The 27,172-nt window shown below is 43.5% G+C and overlaps 1 protein-coding gene across 1 annotated transcript in view; it reads left to right on the forward strand.

Annotated features, from left to right (window-relative positions):
* The first annotated feature begins 19,756 nt into the window (after positions 1–19,756).
* The window catches only part of SGIP1 (SH3GL interacting endocytic adaptor 1), a 289,970-nt gene continuing 282,554 nt past the window's right edge, over positions 19,757–27,172 (forward strand). The window contains exon 1 of the mRNA XM_060231972.1: positions 19,757–20,023. Coding sequence (XP_060087955.1) covers positions 20,014–20,023 — 10 coding nt within the window. The 5' untranslated portion in view covers positions 19,757–20,013. The remainder of the gene's footprint in view (positions 20,024–27,172) is intronic.

Here is a 27,172-nt window from a genome sequence, read left to right on the forward strand (position 1 = left end):
CTTGCTCTCCGTATTCTCCCCCCTGTCCTCTGGGATGTTTTGGAACCTTAAAACATAAGCCGCCTTTTCCATCTCAAGTCTGGCAACTCTGTCTTCCAGCTCAGCCACATTTGCCTTATTTTCTCTTGTAGTGGCAGACGTTGCTTCTTCTTGGTCCTCCAACTTCCCTATTCTTGCTGAGAGCTCGTGTACTTGCTGGGTATTGGCTAACAGTTGTCTTTGAAATTCACCTAGTTGCTGGTTAGTTTTCTTAATTTCTCCCATTAGATCGGACTTAACTCCTTCTAAAGCCTCTCTATTCTGTTGGAAGCCCGTTAACATGATGTTTTGTAGCTTATCAATGGCTTCCTGGCTGACTGAAGGGGTAGCAGACTTACTTCCCCCTGGTGGGGTAGACTGACCATGTTTCTTAATTTTGGTCTCCATCTTACATAAGCTTAACAATCTCCCAAATTATTATTGAGAGAGAGAGAGAGAGAGAGAGATTGATAACCAAAAATCTGTATCTGAAAATTTCTAATGGAACCTCTCAACTTACAATTTTCCTATTGGTTTAATTAAATTTACCGATTTATCAATTAATTTGTTTGACCAGTTAATACAATTAATCAGTTATTTTATACCTTCAATCAATGACTAATACTCCAAAATTAATTGTCTAAGATTAATTCCCGTTAATTAAATTAAATAATCAGTTCATCAGTTAATCATATACTTGCAGTTATTGTCAAGGTCTTCTTGAAATTACAAAGGTTTAGTCCTTGCCTATACAGTTCTCTTGATCAACTCAGTCCCCTTTTCTTCTTTCTTCTTGCTTCTGCTTCTCTTCTTCCCTTGCCTTGCCTTCTTTCTTCTTTCTTCTTCCTTTAGTTAGAACTCCAGCCTCTGAATCCAGTTAAGTCCAGCAACACTCCAAACTGGTCGACACCGCTTAGTTATCCAGCGCTATTTTAGTTTTATCCACTAGAGGGAGTCTAAGCCAATCTTCAAGGGAGGGGTAGCCGCAACACCAATGTATCGCTAAAAACCACCCCTTCCTTCTTTAGAAACTTTAGAGTCCCGCACCCTCTTTCCGCCTTTCACCTTCCCGCTTCCAGACTGCTTCTTCAACCTCTCAAACTTTTCCTCCTCTTCCGGACTTCACACGCTACTTCCATTCACTGTCTCTACTCCTTCGGCTCCACCTACTCTCCAGTAGCACTCTCCAATAACACAGTAATACAATAACACAGTCTTATCCCCCTCTTTGCTCCTTCTCTCTTCACCAACTTTCTCTGACCTTCTTCAACTTGCTCCACCTTGCTCACCTTTCCCACTCACTGTCTCTTCACCACCGGCGCCATTTCTAACTCATCTCTTCCTGCCTCAACCACCATAGCATTCCAAGTCCCACTAATATAACGATTCGGCAGGAATAGTATGCACAAATTCTACTTAGATTTCCTTCTTCCAACAGCCACCACCACCTCTAACTTCTCAACTAGCTGTTAATAGCTGTTACCTTCAATCAGCCTCAGCTTGAAGTCTCGTTCCTCACTTCCCTCAAACCGAAAGTGCTCTCCGCCGCCACCGCCATTCTCTCCAGGACCACCTCCGCTTCTCTTGCTTGGCACGTTATTTCTGCTTAGTTTCTTTTTCTATTTCATTTGGTCTCTCTCTCCTTCTGTCCACCACATCCAGGTACGTTTTAAGAGTCTTTCACCACCGAACCAGCGCTCAATTTTGAGGGTTAGCTTCCCCCCCTTCAGCTCTTCTCCGGCGACCTGGTTAGAACGCAGAAGCGTTAGCTAGCTCCGGACAAGGGAAAAGCCGGGTGTCAGCAGAAGAAGCCGCCGCTTCTCCTTCAGACACACCAGCCAGCTCCCCAGTCTACGAAGTACCCCCTGGTACTTCTTTAGGGGGTGTCCTCAGAAGTAGGACCCCTCCAAAAGCTAGCTAAACAGAACGAGCTCTGCGAGTACGCTCTGCCTCACCACGCCATAAACCGGAAGCCCCCCCCAATGCACATTTGCTGGCACCACTCAGGGCAGCAGTGAGCTGACAGTGTCACAGCACTCCCTGGGAAAAGTTGAAAGTGACACCAGCACTCTCTAGGGATCATCATAGAGTTTCTGGCATTTTCTAGAAATGCATGATGTCACTTCCAGCCTTCCCCAGAAGTGATGTCACATTGTCATCAGTGGCTGCCCCCCCCCCCCATGTCCCCACTGGTTTCAAGGCTCTGCTAGGCAACCCTTTCCCATAGTGATGCATTTATTGCAGCAAATCCCCAAAAGGATATAAAGTACTTCGCAAATTATGGCTGAACTCTTAGGGAGAAATTTGACAAGACCTAGGAGTCATGTGACTGCTTTATTTGTGGATGGGAATGGGTTTACTGAAATACAGCCGCAGGGGATTTTTTTTTTTGTTGGATTTGGGAGAGAAGGTGTTCAGCCCTGCCTGTGTGAGCTGTTTTTCTAGTCAACTCTCCTCCAGGACTGCTTTCCCACTCACAAAGTAAAAGATTAAGGAAGTGGGGCTGAGGCTAGAATAAAAACTTGCCAAAGCCCAGTCAGCAGGACTCAATCGGTTTTCATACAAGGGCTGGGCATGGGAGACGAGAGAGCTTTGAACAGCTTGCTGGTTGAGTAGGAAGAAAGGATTGTTTGCAGTGGCAGATATGTTGCTATTATATTCACAATTGATTAGTGAAATGGCTGTAAAACTACATATGCTAATATGGAAACAAACATCTGTGGGTTGTCCTGGTGTTTCCACTTTTGGTACGGCATTTAGTGCTGCTCTATTCTGACTGGGGATGAACTGGAGGATTTGAGCTTTATTTAGCAAATCCCTGGCCATCAGAATCTAAAGCTCCTTGTGCTTGGCAAGCAGTGTCCAGAAGGCACCTTGTCTAGGAATCCACATAGAAAGAAGCACTTGGAGATAATAGCCAAGGAATACATCTGCTCCAGCAGGAGCTTATCACATGTGATAACTCATGACTACAGTTTTCACTATGACTATTTCATTTTATTTTTAATGTAACTGTAGGGGTCTAGAGTTCTGCCAGAATTATGGCTCATCATCAGAGCACACAGATCAATTCCCCTGGAGAAAATGGCAGCTTCTGAGGTTGGAGTCTAGGGCATCAATTTCGTGCTGAACTCCTCCGCCTCCCCAAACTTTCCCTCCCCAGGCTACATCCTCAAATCTCCAGGAATTTCCATACCCAGAGTTCACAATTGCAACTGTAGAAATTGTTGTGAAAATCCTGATTGTAGGTAACAGTTGCACCCTAATGCAATATTTAACAGAGGATTGCTAATGCCTGGTGCTTTGTAGGTAGAAGTTCCTGCCAACTTTATTTTAAAAGAATTTTGCATAGCAGAGTTAGCAAAGACTGAGGCCTAGTGTGCCAGTCAGAGCTGGCAATATTTGGCTATAAGCACTGATAGTTTGATGTTAGCTCTCTCCCCAAGTTAACAGTAAATGCACATGCATTTTGCATGTACAAGCATACATAACATTTGTAAGAATTTTTTTTTATTTACAAAATTTATATACTGCCTTTCTGCCCTCACAAGGGCCACCAAAGTGGCTAACAATTTAAAGCAAACATGATAAAACCACATTTTAATTCCCTAGTACACATCATTAAAACAATTAATGATGGATAAGACATAAAAATAGCAGTTAAAACATTGATTGGGATCATTTAAAGAATGCCAAACAAAACAAGAAAATTGGATGGAAGACAGTAATAGAAGGGAGCAGCAGAATTTCTCTGGGTAGACTGTTCCAGAGCTTTGCTGTCATGTCCAAGAAAGCCGTCTTCTGGGTTGTTTCCCACCAAATCTCAGAAGGGGGAGGCACCTGAAGCAGGACCTCTGAAGACAATAATAATGGTCAGGCAAGTTCATAAGGGAGATGGCAGTTCTTCAGTATAGAGCTTTAAAGGTCAGGACCAGTATCTTAAATTGTGCCTAGAAACAAATGAGGAGCCAGAGTAGATGGAACAAGACTGAAGTTATATGCTCTATATGCACTCCAGTCAACACCCTGGCTACAGCATTCTGTACCAAATGAAGTTTCTGAACATTTCTCAAAGGCACGTACAGTACATTGCAGTGATCAAATCTAGATGTAACCAGGGCATGCACCACAGTAGCCAGATCTTTTATGCCCAGAAAAGGTTGCAGCTGGCTAGCCAGTTGAAGCTGGTAAAAAGCATTCCTGGCTACAGCTGCCACCTGTTTATCCAGGAGCAACCCCCTATTATAGATCTCACCTATTCCTTCAAGGAGAACACAGCCTCATTCAGAATAGGTGACACCTTTAATCCTGGGTCAGACCTTCTGTCCACAGTAGCACTTGTTTTTTGTCAGGATTAAGCTTTAGTTTATTAGCCCACATCCACTCCTAAAATGCCTCCAGGCACTGGTTCAGGGTTTTTTACAACTTCCCTGGGATCAACTGAAATAGTGAGATGGACTGAATGTCATCCACATACTGGTGACAACCCAGCCCAAATCTCCAGAGAGAGCCAGTATGCATTCATTTTACAAATAAAACGGGGGATGAATACCTGGGAAAATGTGCCATTTCAATCATATGTTCAGCTGTACAGGCCTTGAACATAACATGAGAATTACTCAAGACAAGTATACAAAATCAAGTGTACACTGTACATGGGTTCTATGCATGTTCATTGCAGCTTGTGGACAGGCTCTGTGCGGTGTACACTTGATCTTTCTATATATCTATGTTGTGTTATTCTTTTGTGACATTCAGTGTATGTGCAGTTGAACATATGATTTAAACTCCACTTTTATCCAGGTTTGGTCCCTGGTTTCATTATAAGGTGAACACAGGTTGGCTCTTTTTTACTAACAGATGTATATGCATTTGCTGTAACATGTGAACAGGGCTCCAATAAGGCAGCTGAGGTGTGCATGGTTAACAAACAAAGTAATGGAAGCTGTAAAAGGTAAGAAGGATTCCTTTAAGCAGTGGAAAGCTAGTCCAAGTGAGATTAATAAAAGGGAACACAGGCCGTGGCAAATCAAATGCAAGACTGTGATCAGGCAGGCAAAAAGGGACTATGAGGAGCATATTGCAAAAAACATAAAGACCAACAATAAAAATTTCTTCAAATATATTAGAAGCAGGAAACCAGCCAGGGAGGCAGTAGGGCCCTTGGATGACCAAGGGGTCAAAGGATTACGGATGGAGGATAGGGAAATGGCTGAGAAGCTGAATACATTTTTTGCCTCCATCTTCACTGTGGAAGGTGAGAAGTGTTTGCCCACTCCAGAACCACTAATTTTGGAAGGGGTGTTTAAAGACCTGAGTCAGATTTAGGTGACAAGAGAGGAGGTACCTACAACTGAATGACAAATTAAAAACTAATAAACTAGGTCCAGATGGCATACATCCAAGGGTTCTGAAAATACTCAAAATTGAACTTGTGGATCTCCTGACAAAAATATGTAATCTTTCATTGAAATCTGCCTCCGTTCCTGAGGACTGGAAGGTAGCAAATGTCACCCCCCCATCTTTAAAAAGGGTTCCAGAGGAGATCCAGGAAACCACAAGCCAGTCAGTCTGACTTCAATGGTTGGTAGAAACCATTATCAAGGACAAAATGAGTAGGCACATTGATGAACACAAGTTATTGAGGAAGACTCAGCATGGGTTCTGTAAGGGAAGATCTTGCCTCACTAACCCGTTACAGTTCTTTGAGGGGGTGAACAAACATGCGGACAAAGGGGACCCAACAGATGTTGTTTACCTTGACTTCCAGAAAGCTTTTGATAAAGTTCCTCATCAAAGGCTCCTTAGTAAGCTCGAGAGTCATGGAGTAAAAGGACAGGTCTTCTTGTGGATCAAAAACTGGCCAATTAATAGGAAGCTAAGAGTGAGTATAAATGGGCAGTCTTCGCGGTGGAGGACAATAAGCCGTGGGGTGCCGCAGGGCTCAGTACTGGGTCCCATGCTCTTTAACTTGTTCATTAATGATTTGGAGTTGGGAGTAAGCAGTGAAGTGGCCAAGTTTGCAGATGACACTAAATTGTTCAGAATGGTGAGAACCAGAGAGGATTGTGAGGCACTCCAAAGGGATCTATTGAGGCTGGGTGAGTGGGCGTCAACGTGGCAGATGAGGTTCAATGTGGCCAAGTGCAAAGTAATGCACATTGGGGCCAAGAATCCCAGCTATAAATACAAGTTGATGGGTTGTGAACTGGCAGAGACTGACCAAGAGAGAGATCTTGGGGTCATGGTAGACAACTCACTGAAAATGTCAAGACAATGTGCGATTGCAATAAAAAAGGCCAATGCTATGCTGGGAATTATTAGGAAGGGAATTGAAAACAAATCAGGCAGTATCATAATGCCCCTGTATAAATCAATGGTGCGGTCTCATTTGGAATACTGTGTACAATGTTGGTCACCACACCTCAAAAAAGATATTATAGCATTGGAAAAAGTGCAGAAAAGGGCAACTAGAATGATTAAAGGTTTGGAACATTTTCCCTATGAAGAAAGGTTAAAATGCTTGGGGCTCTTTAGCTTGGAGAAATGTCGACTACGGGGTGACATGATAGAGGTTTACAAGATTATGCATGGAATGGAGAAAGTAGAGAAAGCAGTCCTTTTCTCCCTTTCTCACAATACAAGAACTCATGGGCATTCAATAAAATTGCTGAGCAGTTGGGTTAGAACAGATAAAAGGAAGTACTTCTTCACTCAAAGGGTGATTAACATGTGGAATTCACTTCCACAGGAGGTGGTGGCGGCTACAAGCATAGCCAGCTTCAAAAGGGGATTGGATAAAAATATGAAGCAGAGGTCCATCATTGGCTATTAGTCACAGTATATTATTGGAACTGTCTGGGGCAGTGATGCTCTGATCCAACATGGCTTCTCTTATGTTCTTTTGTAATCCTTGGGTCTCTATGAGAGGTTCACAATCCAATATTCACTCAGAGGCAGTGTAAGTTTTAAGATAATTTTATTGTGCCATGGCCAAAAGAATCCTTTCTCATTACAATATTTACAAAGCATTCTTCCAAACCCATTCTCCATTATATTTCACATTTATAATACTCCCTTACATTGTCTTTACATCTCCTCCATTCCCACCAATAACACAGCATAGCAACTCAATACATCCAATAATTTGCAGAAGCTTGCTTAGTGTAATTAGAAGTGCACTGAACACATCTAAGAAAGTTTTTCCATATTCTTGGGGTCTTATCTACTGCTAAGAAGCTGTGCTCAGCCAGCTGAAAGCACTTCTGCAGTTGCCTGCTATTCTGCTTAGACCTCGGATACAAAAGTTCATTCCTAAGGAAGCAGTACTACAAAATGGCATTAATCAGACTAAAAGACAATTTTTCCTTCACAGCTTCATATGTTCATATGAGTGAGAACTTGATACAGACAAGATTTATTCTGAAATGTTATCATAGCAAACTGAACAACAATAAAATAATTCCAATGAACACTCGAAACTGACAGTGGGTGGTTCAGAATTAGAAAATCTAACTTGAGAGAGGATGGCAGGGATGTTTGAAATGAGTTTGACCTCGATGTAGTGTATGTATCCAGGTCTCTACTGAGAAGTTATGTTGTACAAATCATATGGTAGAATATTTTCTGCATATTTTTCATCATTATAAAGAAAAGAGCTAGAAAGTTTCTGATGAAAATTGAGAGTTTGGGAGAGATGCCTATATCAAATATAAGCATGCTATCTGGAAGAGTCTCTTACAAATCTCGGTTCTCTGAGGCTTTGAATCTTCTTTTACCAAACACTCCAAGATAGTTAGAAAAACTATCTTGGAGATAGAGACAGCCTAGATACAGTTAATGTAAATAATTCTGAAAGAACAAAGCAGGAGTCAAGTCTCACCTTTAAGACCAACCAATTTTTATTTAGAACATAAGCTTTCATGTGCTCTTAAGCACACTTCATCAGACGAAGAATCCAGCACAGTGAGCAAAGCCATACATAGCTGAGAAGAGCCATACATAGCTGGTAGGCAGTGGCCCAGAATGCAACATGGTACAGATTTAAGAACCAATGACAGTGAAGTAAAATTATCTGGTAGGCAGTGGTTTAGAATGTAAAATGGTACAATGACAGAATAGTAAAATTAACGAATTCAGCAACCTTTGATCTGAGTAGCATGAACATGCAAAATCAAAGGTTTGCTCAATTTGTTAGTTTTACGATTCTCTCATTATACCATTTTACATTCTAAACCACTGCATACCAGATAATTTTACTTCACTGTCATTGGTTCTTAAATCTGTACCATGTTGCATTCTGGGCCACTGCCTACCAGCTATGTATGGCTTTGCTCACTGTGCTGGATTCCTCGTCTGATGAAGTGTGCTTAAGAGCACACGAAAGCTTACGTTCTAAATAAAAATTGGTTGGTCTTAAAGGTGGAACTTGACTCCTGCTTTGTTCAACTGCTTCAGACCAACACAGCTGTCCGCTTGGATCTATCTACATAGAATTCTGAAAGAGTAATTTAGTCCACTTGTACCATGGGGGGAGCTGTGGTGCATTCTCTAGTGTTCAGAGGTGATTGAATGTTTTGTCTTGTAGTTTAGCCTATTTCTTTATTTATTTATTTATTCGAGATTTATATTCCGCCCTTCCCACGAATGGCTCAGGGCGGCTTACAACAATCAATCAAACATAAAATTTAAACAATTTCAAATATAAAACAGTTAAATATTTTAACAGTTAAAACCTTAACAAAATTTCAATTTCCTGTAAACAGATGGCTGGCCAGTTACATCGAGTTGTCGTCCCAGCTAAGTATAGGCTAGCCGGAAGAGGGTCGTCTCACAGGCCCTGCGGAACTGTGCCAAGTCCCGCAGGGCCCTCACCTCTTCCGGCAGCTGATTCCACCATACGGGGGCCATAACGGAGAAAGCCCTTTCTCTGGTGGCTTTCAAACGGGCTTCTTTTGGCCCGGGGATAGTGAGGAGATTTTGAGTTCCTGACCTCAGTGCTCTCTGGGGAACGTGTGGGGAGAGACGGTCCTTCAGGTAGGCAGGTCCCAGGCCATATAGGGCTTTAAAGGTAATAACCAGCACCTTGTACCGGACTCGGTATATCACTGGAAGCCAGTGCAGAGTCCGAAGACCCGGTCGAATGTGTCCCCACTTTGGGAGACCCAATAGCAGCCGGGCCGCGGCATTCTGCACCAGCTGCAGTTTCCGGGTCCGAGACAAGGGCAGTCCCATGTAGAGGGCATTGCAGTAGTCCAACCTCGAGGTGACCGTAGCGTAGATCACTGTTGCTAGGTCGTCGCGCTCCAGAAAGGGGGCCAGCTGCCTTGCCCGCCTAAGATGAAAGAATGCGGACTTGGCAGCGGCTGCTATCTGAGCCTCCATCTTTAAGGAAGGCTCCAATAGCACCCCCAAGCTCTTGACCCTGTCCGCCGCCATCAGCGGCGCACCATCAAAAGCCGGCAAGGGGATCCCCCTCCCCGGGCCGCGGCGACCCAAGCAAAGGACCTCTGTCTTTGTAGGATTTAGCTTCAGCCCGCTCAGTCTGAGCCACTCAGCCACGGCCCGTAACGCCCGGTCAAGATTTTCCGGGGCTCAGACAGGCTGGCCGTCCATCAGTAGATAGAGCTGGGTGTTATCAGCATACTGGTGACACCCCAGCCCATACCTTCGGGCAATCTGGGCAAGAGGCCGCATATAGATGTTAAATAACATCGGGGAGAGAACCGCCCCTTGGGGCACACCACAATCGAGTGTGCGCCTCCGGGATAGCTCCCCCCCAATTGCGACCCTTTGTCCCCGACCTTTCAGGAAAGAGGAAAGCCACTGTAAGGCCAACCCCTGAATCCCCGCGTCGGCGAGGCAGCACGTCAGCAGCCGATGGTCGACCGTGTCGAACGCAGCCGACAGGTCTAACAACATCAGCACCGCCGAGCCACCCCGATCCAGATGCCGTTGAAGGTCATCCACTAGGGCAACCAGCACTGTCTCCGTCCCGTGTCCCGGGCGAAAGCCGGACTGAAATGGGTCAAGGACGGAAGTTGTTGTTTCTTGTTGTTTCTCTGTGTGTGTGTGAATATGTGTTAGTATTGCTCTCTGAATGCCTAGCTGCTGTATTAGTGGCCTGCAGTCAGGTTGTTGGTGATGGTTGTTCTTTTGCAAAAATCCTGTCACAGTAAAAGTCATTGGAAGTAAACTCCAAAGCGTGGATTGGAGTATTTCCCAATTTCTGCCAAACATTTCTTCCTACTCTTTATTTGCCCAACCAACCTATTTCAGCTAGTTTTCCCTCACAGTAAATCACTGAGTAGCCTTAAGCATTCTCATACTCTGCCCCCTTCCCATTACAAGTTGTTATGCTCTGTATAGCAGTGAGATTCTGTTCCCTTCATGTGCTTCCTGTTACAGTAAAAGTCATTGGAAGTATTTTCTGCATATTTTTCATCACCTCACTCTGTGAGGTGGGTGAGGCTGAGAGGGCTCTCACATCAGCTGCCCTTTCAAGGACAACTCCTGAGATAGCTATGGCTAACCCAAGGCCATTCCAGCAGAAATAAAATGCTAGAATGAGGATACAGTGAAGACTAATCTGTGTTTTACATTCTAATAGAATTCTGTGAGATGGCTGGATTGCATTTGGAAAGATAGACCAGTATCCCTGCAAATGCCAAGGAAATTGATTCAGTCCCAAGTATTAAGGACCTACTGAGAAGCTTCCCTCCCCCAAACTGAAGTTGCCTGATAAAATACCAGCATTCCATGGCCATTACTGTAACTTACTGAAGTATGGGAAGATGTGCCTGGTCCTTTGGCATGGTTGTTGTGATGCTAAAGAGAAACTATGGCACTATTACCCAGCAAGGGTAATGGGTTGGCAGGAAGTAATGCCTCATTTCCTTTTGTTTTAGATATACTGCTGGAAATTGGGGGATGGGGCTTTGGCATTTAGGAATATATATTGTAACATCAATATAGCTAATTTTCAGCATGGCTCCATCTGTGGATACTTAAATCTGAAAACTGAGTCTGCGACAGACAAGACATACCTTTCTTCAAACTTGAGAAAAGTGCCAGGTTTGCAGAAAAATCTAAAATCTGTTTTTTTAAAAAAAGATTGGCGGGTTGAAACTCCTCAAATGATAAAAGAAATGCTTGTAGCTTTAAGAAACAGATACCCTCAGTGGCTGTTGCTAGATGACCATAACAGTATTGTAAAGCCCTGGTTTCTGTTAGGAAAAGGCAATAGAAAGGATCAGGGTCTTTGGTGAGAGGACTCATTGGGGCCGGGGCCAGCAGTATCCACTGGGTAACTTGCTATTACGTAACTTACATGACTCACCAGGCCCAGCTGCTTGCTATAGTTCAACAGCAGCTATCACATGAAAGCCAGTGCGGTATAGTTAGAGTTTCAGACAAGGATCTGGGAGACCTACGTTTAAATCAAGCAGGAGTGGGGCTTTTTTTTTTTTTTTAGCAGGAACACATAGGAACACAGTTCCAGTTACCTTGGCATCAGGGAGTGTGGCCTAATATGCAAATGAGTTCCTGCTGGGCTTTTTCTACACAAAAAGCCTTGAGCAGGAAGGCTTTACAACCTCCTTCACACGCACACACCATTGGTTAGCTATATAGAACATGCTTTTTTTTTATTTGGATGGAATATGGGAATTAAATCTGTGGGAACTTCTTGATGTTGTGACACTGTACTTGGATTGCTCTCATCCTGTAGTATGGGATTGCCTATATGTACCAGTTGCTTCCACTGTCCATAGATAACTAACCAAATATAATACATCACACAAGAGATTAGATAAGAGAGAAAGAGGAAGAACAATGCTTCATTATAGCTAGTGAGTATTGTTGCCAACCAGGTGGGCATGAAGCTCTCCTGGAATTACAACTCATCTCCAAACCACAGAGATCAGTTCTCCTGGAAAAAACAGCTGCCTTGGTGAGCAGACTCTATGGCATTATACCCTGATGAAGTCCCTCCCCTCCCCAAATCCCACTCTCCTCAGGCTCCTCCCCCAAATCCTCAGGAATTTCCAAAGGATTTGGCAACCCAACCAGCAAAGAGACGTTGTAAACAATTATATAAAGATAAATGCAGGTTGAACATAAGGGAGAAAGTTCCTGGTGTGCATCTTACAGAGTATAATACTGATTCCATCTTTTTTCCCCTTGAAAACAAGGTCTGGTAATTTCACAGATGCTTTTATATTCAGAATATCTTACTTCTAGATAGGACAGTGGGCCAGGTGACTGAAAGCCACATCATGACTGTACCTCCAATTTAAAAAAAAAACAGCTATGGAAACATTGAATTAGTGGCTTGTCTAGTCAGGTGAACATGAAATTCCTAAACTTTCAAACACTAACCATACTTTAAATTCTTATTGCAGGGATTTTTTAGGCAATATAATGCAGGAGTCATATCTTTTCCTCAAATATCCTACCTAATCAATCTCCTATTTAAAATAGTGTGTATGAAAAATAAAAGGATGTAGCTGTTTTGTAGCTTCATATTCTTTGAACTGAATGCACCTCTGATGTTAAGTCAAATTTTAATAGAAACTATAAGACATGAAATATGTCAGGATATTCTAACCCTATTGTTACACTTCCAAGCTATCTTGATTTAATAGTTTCCATCTAGTACTGTTCAAGCAGGTCAATGTATATATTCACATGGGTGGACCAGTCCCGAGTTCTGCTGTGGAGGCCTGCATAGAACTAATGTAGGCTGCATTAGGCAGCATTAGTCCAAAGGGGAGAAGTTACACCAAGCGGGGAGGGGAAGGGAGCACAGCCAGATGAGCGTGCATGAGAGAGAAGCTGTCGCCATGGTCACCCTGCCCATGCATGCGCTATTGGCTCACTGCTGAGCTGGGGGTGGGGGGAGGGATGGGGCAGCACAGAACCACTGGATTGGCCAGTCCATTACATGTGACCAGGAGGGGAGGTGGAAAGCCTGCTCCTGAGATGCTGTCAACATCCTCGCACTCACCCACTGTCAGAGACTTGTGCCAATGGGAGCCAGACGGGCAGAGGCATGCTCCCCCTGGCTAGCCACAAATAAACAGGAAGTACAAAGTGCAGGAATCTGCTTCCAAAGACACCAGCCAGAATGTGTGTATGGGAATGAGCAGACAGAGTCCCAGCATGCCACCAAGTCCCACAGGCAACCTCCCCGCAACACAGACTCAGAGACCCTCTGCCACCAAGCCCCCCCCCCCGCCGGCTGTGTGCATGGAACCTCCCCTGGGGCAGACATTGGCCATGCATCCACTCCATTAGCCCTGTGGGGTTGGACAGGCTGTCAGGCCAGCCAGGCTGAGGTGTGGCACCTGGCCCAAGGCTACCCTCCTTCCCATAAGATGCATGGGGCAAAGACCCACCCTCCCCTGTCCAGCCTCACTGCAGCGAGGTGGCTCATAGTTTCCCCCCTGCCCCCTCCCCATGAAACTAGTGAGCCTGCCCACCAAGACATTCCCTCAGGGAGCCCACTGACAGAAGGGAGGGGGATGAAAGGGGCAGAAAGGAGCAAAGCAGAAGTCAAGCAGGAGAGACAAAGTAGTTGCACATCTAAGGTTTTATTGTGCTGCAACAAAGTAGAACAGCATCCCAGGTGGCAATTGGAAAGTTTTGCAGGGCTCAAGGCTCCACTCAGAGGGGCAGACAGGAACAGCTGGCTGAGTAGAAGGGGGCGGGGTTTGAATTGCCACACATGGAAGCCTTTCTGTTGAATTTGCACCTGCAAAACAGAAAAAGAGACCCATTGCACTTGGGGAGGAGTGCCATGCCACTTGCAGCCAGGGAGGTCCCATCCTGACAGGAGCAGCAGAGGTGGCGGGGGAGGGGGGGTTGTGGATACAGAAAACAACCCACAGCACATGATGGAACCAGCCAATGCACATCCACCTGTCCTAGCTTAAAGCATTCCTGGCTTGCTTGTAATTCCTCAGCCACGGCAGCTGCAGCATGGGGCTGTGTCTTAGCCAGGGACTCTCTTAAAGGAACAGTCACTGATCTGCCTCCCCACAGGCAACAGAGCAGCTGCCAGACCACTTCCACACACACACACCTGGTACTCTGCTAGGGGTGGGAACAAGGCGAAGGACAGACCGGGGGTCCCTCCAGTGGGGCTGTGGCAACCACCCCATGCCCGAGCTCACTGCCAGGCTCCACTGCCAGAGATGCTGTCAATCTGCCCAGCCTCGAATGAGAGGAGGGGAGCAACTAAAGGGTGTGCAATTGCACTTACCCGTCCATGTCCATTGCGCACTGAGCCTCCGGAGGCTGGATACCTGTTGGGGCTTGGAAACAGGGAGACTTCGCTCTCCTCCTCACAAGTCAAATAGCTCACACTTTACTGTTTATGTAGCTCCCACCACCAAAGTGCTCTGGCCCTCATGCTAAGTCCACACGGCAGGGAGCTCTGTAGCAGAGTCCCGTGCTGTGTGCCCTACCTTACCTGAAGAGTTTTGTGAGACTGGGCAGAAGCTTTTCTAGGAGACGGGGAGTGGTGATTGGGTGCTGGAGAGGGGGCTCACCCAGGCTGGGGCGTGAGGTGAGGCAATTACACGGCTCCCTAAGGGGTTTGCAAGCTCGTGCAGCAGTGGCGGACTTTGTTTTATGTTTCAATTAGTGTCTATGGGATATGCCAGCATTTTCCTTGCTGTAACTTTACGCCTCGCACGGGGTGTTCCCAGGCTGAAAGGTCTTTGGGAGCCAACTAAAGCTGGCCACGCCCCTGGGGCTGCCCCCTCCTGTGCTGGCATGGCTTTCTCTGCCTCAGTTGCACTGCAGGCAGGTCAGAGCACTACTCTGCCGGCAGCCATTAGCGAGTGTACACTGAGGTACCCGAAGATGGGTGCAACTTCCATTTGCACTGGTGTAGAGGGGCAACTTGGACTTCCACCGACATAGGAGTTAGTTTGCTCCCAAAGCACTTTCAGCCCCCCACCTTAGGATAGTGCACACGGCACTATCTTAAAACCTGTAAAATAGTATCTAAGAAAATCACAGCTAAGCAAGGGATGAAAAATAGCCATAACTTGTCTACTCGCATGTAATATACTGGTTGTATTTTCCAAGCACAAATGGCTGCACTGGTGCTTTTGAACCTCTCCCCCTCACATGATTTCACTATTAACTATCACCAAACTAGTCAAACCTGTAACTGATTATGGACAAGAATAACAGCTTATCTACTACAAAAAAATCAGCTTTAAAAACAGCGGTGATTCCACCTTCCTCTCATGAGTCCCCATCTGATCTTAAAACTGGTAAGGCTGACAACTGTAAAATGGCAGACACAGAGCCTACCGCACCGCCAGCAGACTCTGCACTCACTAAACATGAAGTTATTGCATTATTTGGGAAACTAGAGGAATGTTTTCTGTCACAAATGTCTAATATCATTCAGCCTGTGCAAGAACAGCTTGATATTCAGCAATCTTTCTCCTGTACCTCTCAGAAAGTGAACTCTGCCCTTTCAATGGGCTTTAATCTGAGAGAAGAAATAAAAGTCTTATGGGCTTCTGATTCTCAATTGAAAGATTGCTTTATTACATTAGAATCTCAGGCAAAATCTCAGGCGGTAGAGGAAAACATGGACTTGATTTGTTTCTCTTCAAAATGGTTAGCCATGTCCATACTGACTAACAGATTAAAGCACATAATTATGTTCAGATCAGTCAGGTTTTTGCCTGGAAGGCAGCTGACGGACAATATTTGCCGTACTATAGATATTATAAATCATAGTAAACTTCTCTCATCTGATGCACTAATTTTGGGGATTGACTTTGAAAAGGCCTTTGACTCCCCTGAAGTCCCTTACTTGTTATCTTTGCAAAAAGAAATGGGCTTTGGCCCACATTTTCTATGAACTCTTAACTTGATCTATACAGAACCCAAGTTTGATTAAATAAAAGATGTTTTTTATTTTTTAAAAAGTAAAATAAAAGACTATTTTCCTTTTGTGTTAAGACATTATCATGTGCATCTCTTGTCCATACTAAAATCTGTCCAGGTTTCTCATTTGAATGAAGAGTCACTGCCTGTCTCTGAAGAATGCTATCCTAAGAGCAGAATCCATTTGACTTGGTGCTTTGATCAAGAGTACCTCACTCCTAGAACCCAAACACAAAGAGAAGTTTTTTACACAAAGAACCCTTCCAAAGCATAGTCCCTAGCTTCCATCTCTTGATTGCACAAATTATTAACAAAAGATTGAAGTCAAGAATCTTTTATTTTTTTAAATAAAAACATATTTTATTTAATTAAAATTGGAGAGCCAGTTTGGTGTAGTGGTTAAGTGTGCAGACTCTTATCTGGGAGAACCGGGTTTGATTCCTCACTCCTCCATTTGCAGCTGCTGGAATGGTCTTGGGTCAGCCATAGCTCTGGAAAAGGTTGTCCTTGAAAGGGCAGCTGCTGTGTGAGCCCTCTCAGCCCCACCCACCTCACTGGGTGTCTGTTGTGGGGGAGGAAGATAAAGGAGATTGTGAGCCGCTCTGAGACTCTGAAATTCGGAGTGGAGGGCAGAATATAAATCCAATATCATCATCATCGTTGTCATCATAATCATATTAGCTTTGGCATATTTAGGATCCTGTAATAAACCTGAACTTTTTTTTTATTTATTTGATTTATAGATTGCCCTCCTTTACCCTCAGGGCAATGAACATTTAAATAAATACAATTACAAGTCAAATTAAAATATTTCAGATGGTTCTTAGAGGACCAATTATGTCCTTACCCTGTAGGGGAGAGGAGAGATGAGGGAGGCCAACTTGCAGTCCTCCGCATGGCAGAACATCTCTGTCTTACAGTCCCTATGGAACTGCACAAGGTTCTGCATGGCATGGATGTCATTAGGCAGAGAGTTCCACCAGGCTGGTGCCTGGCTCTGGTTGAGGACAGCCAGATATCTCTTGTGCCAGGCTGGCAGACATGATGGAGATTGTATAAAATTCCCTTTTAGTAGTCTTTACTGCTGTCTCATAGGATTTCATAAATGATTTATAGGATGTTCTTGTGGCTATATCACAAGACCATTGTCAAACTTGCCCCAGCTGTCGAAGCTCTTGCTTCATTCCTCTCAGTTCTGTGGTATACCATGAGGCTAGTTTGGGGTGGGAGCAAAGTGGTTGTCAGGGAGCAATTTTATCAATGGCTTCAGAGCAATGGGTACTGCAGGCCCCTATCAGTGCATCCAGTGTGTCTCCAGGAGGCATCAGATCCCTCAGAACATCAGATTCATTTGTCTCCATGGGTGAACATAAATCAGCCTACCGCCTAGACAAGTAGGGGCTATGGCACTCAGCCCTGCCTTCAGGGCATAATGATCTGACCATGGCACCCTATCAGTGGCAATCAGTATGGGCATGGCTAACCATTTTGTACTACCATTCCATGAAATTTCTGTACTGATCCAAATCAGAGATTTCTGTGTATAACTTTGGATGCACAATTTTGTTATGCGCATTTCTACACACAGCATGGCAGTGAGACATCTGTATGTGAGTGATGGAAAGTAAATCCACATTGAATAACTTTAAACTTTCCATATCAGAAAAGTCAAAAGAACATGAGAATGCTACATATCCACATGAAAATGTGCACACATAGCCTACTTTGCAGAATATACAGTGTGTGCAGTGGAACAGCTCATGCAGATTTACCCTTACATTTCATGTGTTACCCTGGTAAACCATACAGGTCTACTGAGTACAGTGGGTGCGCAAAACAATGGAATGTTCACATGGATGGGAAGAGGGTCTTCTTGAATCCCAAACTACAAGTCTGCATTTTTACTGAAGTCTTATAATTTGCTGATGATTTTGCATGTGGCTCAATCCTGAGGTTCAAAACCAAGACCAGATTCCTAGCAGGTGTGTCAAGATTACTTCATTCTTTGATTCAGAGAATTTAAAAGAACAGAGTTTATTTAAATGAATAGAATTTCATTGCTCACAGTGCATTAGGTATCTACAGTTAGAAGATGATCACAATATTTTACACACTGATGCAATTATCCTGTGCAAGATTGCATTTATGCACAAAAGTGCAGCTGGTTATCTGCCTTATGTTGGTGGAAAGTGCTGTCAAGTCACAGCTGACGTATGGTGACCCCATACAGTTTTTAAGGCAAGAGACATGGTTTGCAATTGCCTGCCGACAAATCACAACCCTGGAAGGCCTTGGAGGTCTCCCATCCATGAACTAGCCAAGGCTGACGCCACTTAGCTTCTGAGGTCTGATGAGGGAGCCACACTCTTAATAACGAATGAATCTCTTGATTTTTTTTTTAAATGTACAGGCTGTTGGAAAATCATGCAGCAGTAAGTTTCACAGAGATAACCTTTCAGAAAACATAGCAAGCATAAGCAAATGGAAAGTTTATAAACTTCATCTGGGTACTCTAATCCTGGTATTATGGAAGAAAGTCATTTACTTTTCTAAAGGAGTCACAAGCACCTTTATCTCAGTGTTTACTTTTTCTATGATTTCTTCTGTTTTACTTGGCGGTTGTTAATGCCCCCCCCCCCCACAGTACTACAACTGTTTGAGCAATGCCAGTAGCTACAGATACATTACCTGGGCTTAATTAAATATGGATGTCCATGCAAGGAGAGGGCAGATCAATGAGGTGGTGATAAGCAGCAGCACTCTGCTTTTTCAGCATTTACTCTTCAGTAGAATATCATTCTATCTTGGTTGTGCTGCAAGTTAAGACCTCTTCAAATAAGAAGCAGCAGCACTCTGCTAACTACACCAAACTACACCAAATTAACCATTGATAGTGGTGACCAGGTTGATGTTAGTATGCCAGTATGCCAGTTATGCATTTTGGTTTTAAGAGTTGTGCCTGGTGAATAGCTGCAGCCCACTTCACAGCTTTAGGGTTATTTTCTCCAGACTCTTTTCGAAAGTCCCTTGTGTCTGTATGCCCGTTTGTTTCATCTCACTTTTTAATGACAATTCCCTGCTCTTTGGCATGGATGCTCCTCAAGTGAAATTAATTCTAGGCATTCTTGGAAGGTGGTCTGCTTAAAATTTCTTCTGCATCACCCTCCTGGAGATAATTGTTTATGATGTGACGTCAGGCCAATTGATTTTTTTCTTGAATGGGCAAGGGAGGGAGGGAAAGGAGGGGATCAGTCGACACAAATGTGAAGTCAAGCTTACAGTTTTTCTGTGTTATGAGATCTACAGAAACTGACATGCTGGATACACAAACACTGTCAGAATGCAGCCACATTATTCCTTTTGTACCGTGCCAGGCTTGTAGAATTCCTAGTTGTTTTGATGAAATGATTTTTTTTAATGTAAAATTCAATTTTCTCTCCTAGAAGCCTGCTTACATGCAGCTTTCACAGTAGAGCTCTCTGTAAATCTAACAGTGCTTGATAATTAATCTCATCCCTCCAGCTGCTGCAACAAGATTATTGAGAAAGAAAATACAGTACAAAGTACAGAAAGGGTTGTGTGTGTGTGTGTGTGTGTGAGAGAGAGAGAGAGAGAGAGAGAGAGAGAGAGAGAGAGAGAGAGAGAGAGAGAGGGTAAGAAATGAAGGGGGAAGAGGTTCCTGTGTTCTCCAGGGGTATTGTGTCAGGAGATGCAAGCAAGCTACCATGTGACGAGATAGAAAGCTGGAGGGATTGGCTGAGATACTAGCAGGCGTGTGAGCTAAGCCAGCTCCCTCCACCCCTCCCTTTCTTTCTCTGTCTCTCTCTCTCTCAGCATCCTTCTGTGATCCTGTAGGTGATACAGCTATAGCAGCATCCATGGCCTGTCTTTTGCTTTAGCACACACTCATTCTTCTTTTCTTTTTTAAAAATTTCAAAAATTTGTTCTGGAAGCTGTACCAAGCATGAATCTGAGAGACTGGTTTTAAGGGCTTCTTAAATTAAGCATCTGGTAACTGGAATCGTGATTTCTTGCATTTTTTCAGGCTCCTTGGAAACTGAGGAATGCAATTCTGCCACCATGATGGAAGGTAGGTTGTGTTCTGGTTATGCCTTAATGTTTCTCATGTGATTTGTTTATGGCAGTGCCTAGAGGGCAAATACTGTGGATGCTTAATACTGTAGAATTCGTTCTAAATTCTGAATATAGGATTAAAATGAAAAGACCAGCTGGGATGGTGCAAATAATCAACATGCTACCTGCCATCTCTTTGATCAGATTCTCCATTCAGTGGCGACAGTAGAGAATATATATATATATATGTTTTTAATTCACATAGGTCTGTTTGCAATGGAGGGAGTGAATAGAGCCCTTAGTGGCCCGTAGAAATATTCTGAGACAAATAAAAAGAATGAGAGAAGCATATGCACAACAATATGGAATATTTCTCCATTAAGTAAGATGTTTTAATTAAGTACCATTTTTATTTTTACATATATAGTCCTATAAAATATTGTTCAGATCTTATTTGCTGTAAACCTTTATTGGGAAATGATTTCATTTATTTTTCAGCACAAGGATTTTTATGCATGTACCTGAGATATTTGAATGATCAGGATATATTGAAATGGAAAAAATGGCAGATCTGTCTCTCCGTCTGTATCTCTTTTTTAATTCACCCATGTAATGCTTGTGATTTGAGGCCATAATATGGTTATCCTACAGTGCTGTAATTTGCGGCAGTTATGGCCATAGAATGTTAGGCTCTGTTAGTTTCTGCACAGAAATGAAATAGAGGCATCTTCCTATAAAGCAACATGGCCAACTGAGTACTATAGGACAGTCATCGCATTATGTTAAAACATGCACATGTAAACATGGGTGGTCAAAATGCAGAAGATGATTTGGTCTGACAGGTTTTTGGAGAGGCTTTTTTGGAGCAGCAGAGGCATTTCACCCACCTAGAATACTAATTTGGTTTCACCAGTTCTGAATTCTTGAGGTAAAAGATATCTTCCCAGCTCCTACAAATGTAACTTGTTTTTAGTAATAAGTTAATATTCAGTAATTTAGTAATACAATTATATTTTCTGCCATGATGTTAGAATGGGCAGTGAGTTTTAGGGCATTCATACCAGATGTACTTTGGCTGGATTTCTTCTGGCTTTTATACTATACAGTGCTGCAGACATAGCTTTTTGAAATAGTAGTTTACACTATTCTGAATCCAGTGTAAATCTAATGAACAGACTGTACAGTGTACAAAATTGGCATGAAAACAACATTAATGCTACATATTTGAATAAAGATTCATGATTTCAAAACTAAAACACTGTATTGTGATCCTGTTATGTGTCTGTCAACCTCCCATATCTTGCTATGAGCTGTCTGCTTTCTATGGATGCATTTCACAGCCTGTTCTTGGCCCATAACAAATTTCAAAAGAATTAAATGAGACTGCAATTCAGCACCTCATAAAATCAGTAATGGCAGATTTCAAAAGTGCAAACTAGTTTCCTAATTAATTTCTTGAAATTAATCAAAGTCTCTTTCATGACAAGATCTGTTTTATATAGTGCTGAAGGTCCTGAGTAAATTTAAATGAATTGCTCTTTATGGCCCATCTGAGTTTCAATTTTTTTTTTTTTTTGCTTACCTTGACAGAATATTTTGCACAATCAAAATGATTGAATGTGCTAGGTTTTATTTACTGAATCTTTGTACTTTTAAGTGAACTTTAAAGATCATCCTCAACCAACACATAGTTTTGATTTGATTTTTCTTCCCTGTATAGGCACAAACACTAATGTATTATATTCTGCACAAAAATTCTGCTTAATTTTGACATATGCTGAATTTCTAGTTTGTAGTATTAGAAATTAGCAGATGTCACTGAAGTCAGTGGATCTGATTTCTTGTGTCACACAAAAAGCATTTCCTGTTATTTTTGCTGTGTACAGGGGGGTGGGATTATTAATTTGCCTTGAGGTAAAGTATTTTTGGACTGTGAATTTAGTCAACTTATTGAATCAAGCTTATTTAGTCAAGCTATTGAATTATTGAATTATTTAGTCAAGCTATTGAATCGCCATAGTGTGTCTCAGGGCCAAATTATATGAGACACCGGAGACCCCTGATTAGATCTCCCACATCTTTAAATTTTTACAATAACTGTAGAGGCCTCTTATTTGGATCAGGACCATGGCAATGGTGAGCCATAGGATAGATTTTTCACTCTTCTCTGGTGCCTTCTCCCTAAGGCCTCCTGAAGGTGCTGTATATGCCAGTGAGAAAAAAATATGAGAAGACTTATGTTTTCCTTACGGAAGCAAATGGCACCACTAGAGGGCCAATTTACAGTGAGAAACAAGCAGGATGCCCCCTTCAGAAATATCTAGACTAGCTCAGACTCCAAAGTAGCTCAAAGAAGCAAGATAATACCATTATCTAATGGCCTTAATTTTAACAAAAACATGTGTGTCATATTAACAATAAATCCTACCTGTGACAGCCTGTATCTTTCAATGGCTGATATTTAAACTGAAGTCCAACTGCAGTATCTCAATGCAAGTTGAAAAATTTCCTCCTGGGCCTGGGTAGGATTTACTTCCAGATGGATAAGAGTTTACATTAATGTTTTACATAATTCAAGGAAACATTTAATTTGTTTGCTAAATTTGTACTAGAAATTATGTTTACACTGTGTGCAAACACAGTGGGTGCAATCACACTTGGAATTTGCCTTGGCCATCTCTTGGCTTTGAAAAAGCCAGTGATCTTTAATGTGTGCCATGACAATCATACAGCCCCGCCCTGTTTCCAGGAGACATAGGATTGCCAGCCTCCAGGTGGGGCCTGGAGATCTGCTCTTACAACTGATTTCCAGCTGGCAGAGATCAGCTCCCCTGGAGAAAATGGCTGCTTTGAAGGGTGGACTCTATGGTATTCTGTCATGCTGAGGCCCCTCCCCTCCTCAAACCCTGCCCTCTCTTGATTCCATCCCCGAAGTATCCAGGTATTTTCCAACACAGACCTGGCAACCCTGTGGGAGAGGTACATGGCACACATGGACAGGAGGAACATTCAGACTGTTCTGTGCATGCAGGGTGTGTGCATCACATGCCCTGGTTGTTCAGACAGCCAGGAAACGTGCCATGCATGCACTTCAAAGATTTGCTACTGGGAAGTTCCTGGTGGTTATTTAATCCAGTCCTAGCCCATCCTACGATGAAGTAAGCATGGGCGGGATGTGTGGGCAGATGTGCGCCTGTGTGGTCGTGCCTGTTCAATCCAGAGGGGAGGGGTGGCTAGGGAGGACCTAATCTCTCATGTGATCACACCCAATGTCTGCTCTTATTTTTTTATATATAGCTTTAACATGTACATGAAACTCATTGATACATTTTGTAGTGAACCTGCCTCCTCTTTATTGGAGACCCTTAATACAATGAGGACTGGTTACAGCAGGGCTACACACCCTATTTATAACTCGAGTTCTGTGAAATTCTTATGTATTTTGGTGGGTAAACAATAGAAGGCATTTTGATTAGTTCAACTTGCATTAGATTTTTGAATGATAATATTCATGAATGCTTTGTGCTGTACTGTGTATATGTTAGCAAAATGTTGCTTTTATTGTTATAGTTGTTTTTTCTGCTAGTGGCTTTAGAAAATCCAAGGGCAAAAACAGGATACCAATTTAATACCAAACTAATCAGGCCTCCTTCAAACATATCTTGGATAATATACTTTGCTAAAAACATAGTGTTTGAAAACCAAATTGTATCTAGGGTTGCCAGGTCTGTGTTGGAAAATACCTGATGACTTTGGGTATAGATCCAGGAGAAGGTGTGGTTTGGGGAGGGGAGGTGCCTCAGCAGGGTACAAAGTCATAGAGTCCATCCTTCAAAGCAGCCATTTTATCCAGGAGAGCTAATCTCTGCCAGCTGGAGATCAATTGTAAAAACAGGAGATTTCCAGGCCCCACCTGGAGGCTGCAACCTTCAATAAGGAATAGGCCACTGGTTTATAGATTCAAGCTATTCCCTACCCATAACTTCAAGGTATATCACTTCAGTGCATTAAAAGCTTCTTTTGAGGTGGACAGAACAAGCCTATATTGCTAGAAGGTCTTTTGAACAATACACATATCCAACATTTTGTTCAGACTTCAGGAGAATGCAGTATGAGTGACTGAAGAGGCTGGAATTGTGTAACCATCCTAAATGATTCAGTGAAGGCTGAAAAATGCAGACACATTCATTTAAATGTTTCTTTTGAAAGTCCATAGTTAGTTTGAAGTTCATATACAGTATTATTCATTTTCTACATGTACTGGAGTATTGCCAGCGAGCTCTACTCCATGCTTGAAGTTCTTAGAAGTCACATTTTCAAAGGGGCCTACATGCTTTGGTCTGATTAGTGCAATTTGTTCAATTTATTTTGTGAGAAATGGATGCAGAGTGTGGACTACTGTCAAAGTTGTCACCAACCATTAGGCAGTATAGGCATCCCACCATAGGAGGGCACTGGCTTCCCTAGTGTAGGCATCCCACCACAGGGGGGGCACTGGCCAGGGTGGACTCCTGCAGGCTGGGAGGAAGCACTGGCCTGGAAGAAGCCCAGCAGCATGGGAAGCTGCAACCAGCCTCCTGGCCAGTTAAATTCCAGCAGCAGCAGCAGGAGCCAAGGAGTGAGTCAGGGAGGAGCATGACTTGACTCACAAGGCAAGTGCCTAGAGTGCTTCAGCCTGCAGTAGGCTTGCCAGTCCCCAGGTCCCAGAGGGGGTTCTTCCGCTTTCCAAGGCTCCTTCCCACCCCCAGTCAGCTGGCCGGTGGGGGGGGAAGCCTCGCCCCCACAGCCACCATGTGACTTTCAACCTCCAGAGGCTTCAGTATCCGATTGGAAAGGCTTCCTCTTGCAATGATGTGTCTGTGTTACTTTGAAGAAATTGACAGCAACTCATGAGTAGAGATGCTAATCCCTCACTTCAGAATCACCAGAAAGGGTGGGGGGAGGGAAGGAAATGTCTACTGGACACTTCATTATTCCCTGTGTGGAGACTGATTCTCATAGGGTATAATGGGGAATTGATCTGGAGCTATCAGGGGCTCTGGGGGGCCCCTGTTTTTTGAGGTAGAGACACCAAATTTTCAGCATAGCATCTGGTACCTCTCCCCAAAATACCCCCCAAGTTTCAAAACGATTGGACCAGGGAGGTCCAATTCTATGAGCCCCAAAAGAAGGTGCCCCTATCCTTCATTATTTCCTATGGAATGAAGGCATTTAAAAAGGTGTGCTGTCCCTTTAAATGTGATGGCCAGAACTCCCTTGGAGTTCAATTATGCTTGTCACACCCTTGCTCTGGCTCTGCCCCCAATGTCTCCTGGCTCCACCCCCAAAGTGCCCAGATATTTCTTGAATTGGACTTGGCAACCCTAGCCTGCAGGCAGGTGAGCAGCAGCAGCGATGGAGAGGAGGAGGAGAAAAGGGCTGAGCGAGGGCAGCAGGGCAGGTGTGGGTGCCTTGTCTGGGGTGCTGAAAACTCTGGTGGCATTGCTGACTCCTGTGCTTCTGAGCTTTTAAATGCTTAGGCTGCTGCTGTACAAATGTGGTAAGCATATCAACAGAGGTCAGGGACCTTAATGGAGTAAAATGCCATAATCAACCCTGCAAAGCATCCATTTTCTCCAGAGGAACTGATCTCTATAGTCTGGAGATGAGCTATAATTCCAGGGGATCCCCAGTTCCCACTTGGAGGATGGCATCCCTATGCCAGGCCTGTAGCTATAACAATCTTTTCTGTTGCTTGCTGGTGCCTTGGATGCCAGCAGGAGATTGGGGATGTGGAATGCATATCAGAATTGCACTGGGGCACTTAACAGCACTTTTGGTTAAAACCAAAATAGCTAAGGGATACTCTAGTATTTTGAAAAAATCTCTATGGTAAGCACTCCAGGACCCATCCCCAGTTCCTCCTGGGAGTTGTTACCTGTGGGAATAGCTGGTTAAAACCAAAATGGCTAGGGGATACTCTAGTATTTTGAAAAAATTTCTATGGTAAGCACTCCAGGACCCATCCCCAATTCCTCCTGGGAGTTGTTACCTGTGGAAATAGCTGGTTAAAACCAAAATGGCTAGGGGATACTCTAGTATTTTGAAAAAATCTCTATGGTAAGCGCTCCAGGACCCATCCCCAATTCCTCCTGGGAGTTGTCACCTGTGGGAATAGCTGGTTAAAACCAAAATGGCTAGGGAATACTCTAGTATTTTGAAAAAATCTCTATGGTAAGCGCTCCAGGACCCATCCCCAATTCCTCCTGGGAGTTGTCACCTGTGGGAATAGCTAGTGCTGCTTATGTTGGATGACAAAAAAGGGAGGGGGGAGCCTGTATTCTTCCAGAAGTTTGTTATAGGGACAAGGTGGCTTATTTACCCTTACAAAGAAGGTAATGTCTAAATTGACCACTGGAGACTTTAAGTTAGGGAAACCTTGCCATCTTGATTTTCTGTGATCCTTATTTATTGTTGACAAACCCTTTCAGTCATAATAGAATTCTAAGACATCACTCCCAACAACTTGGTTACTATGGAGCTTCTTAGACATGGCTGAAGAAAGATAGATTTCCCTCTCCATTTCAGGAACAACAAATGGGTGGAGATGGACTCTGAGGAGGGCCAAGCTAAATCCTGTCATCTGAAATGATTAAAGGGGCAATGGCCCATCCTGTATATTATTTGTCTGCAACATCTGAGGGGGTAGAGACAGCTGCTACATTGCACAGTGGCACAACTGCTAGGCTCCAACGCAATGAGGAAAGAAAAGAAGACTCCAGCTCACACCCCTATAAGAATGAGAGTAAGTCTGATGTAACATACAAAACAATTAATCTCCCAGGTGTGGGAATTTTGTCCATATCCAAAAGTCTAAACCTCATGCCAGTTCCTAAACTCCATTGAAACATATGATATTGCTGTGTGGGATCCACTCCATAGGAGCATGAATACAGTATGGGTGAGAGGGATTAAACTAAGCAGCAATGAAATATCATTGAATAATTTTTAAATGGAATCAAGTGGTTTTAAGATCTCCCCTGCTGTTATGTAGTAAATGCAGCAAAACAACCAAAAGATACTTTTGACTTTTCTATAGGGTTGCCAATCCCCAGGTGGGGGCAGGGAATCCCCCGGTTTTGAGACCCTCCCCCTGCTTCAGGGTCATCAGAAAGCGGGGGGAGGG

The sequence above is a fragment of the Heteronotia binoei genome, chromosome 2, assembly GCF_032191835.1.
Source record: "Heteronotia binoei isolate CCM8104 ecotype False Entrance Well chromosome 2, APGP_CSIRO_Hbin_v1, whole genome shotgun sequence".
In the NCBI taxonomy this organism is placed as follows: Eukaryota; Metazoa; Chordata; class Lepidosauria; order Squamata; family Gekkonidae; genus Heteronotia; species Heteronotia binoei.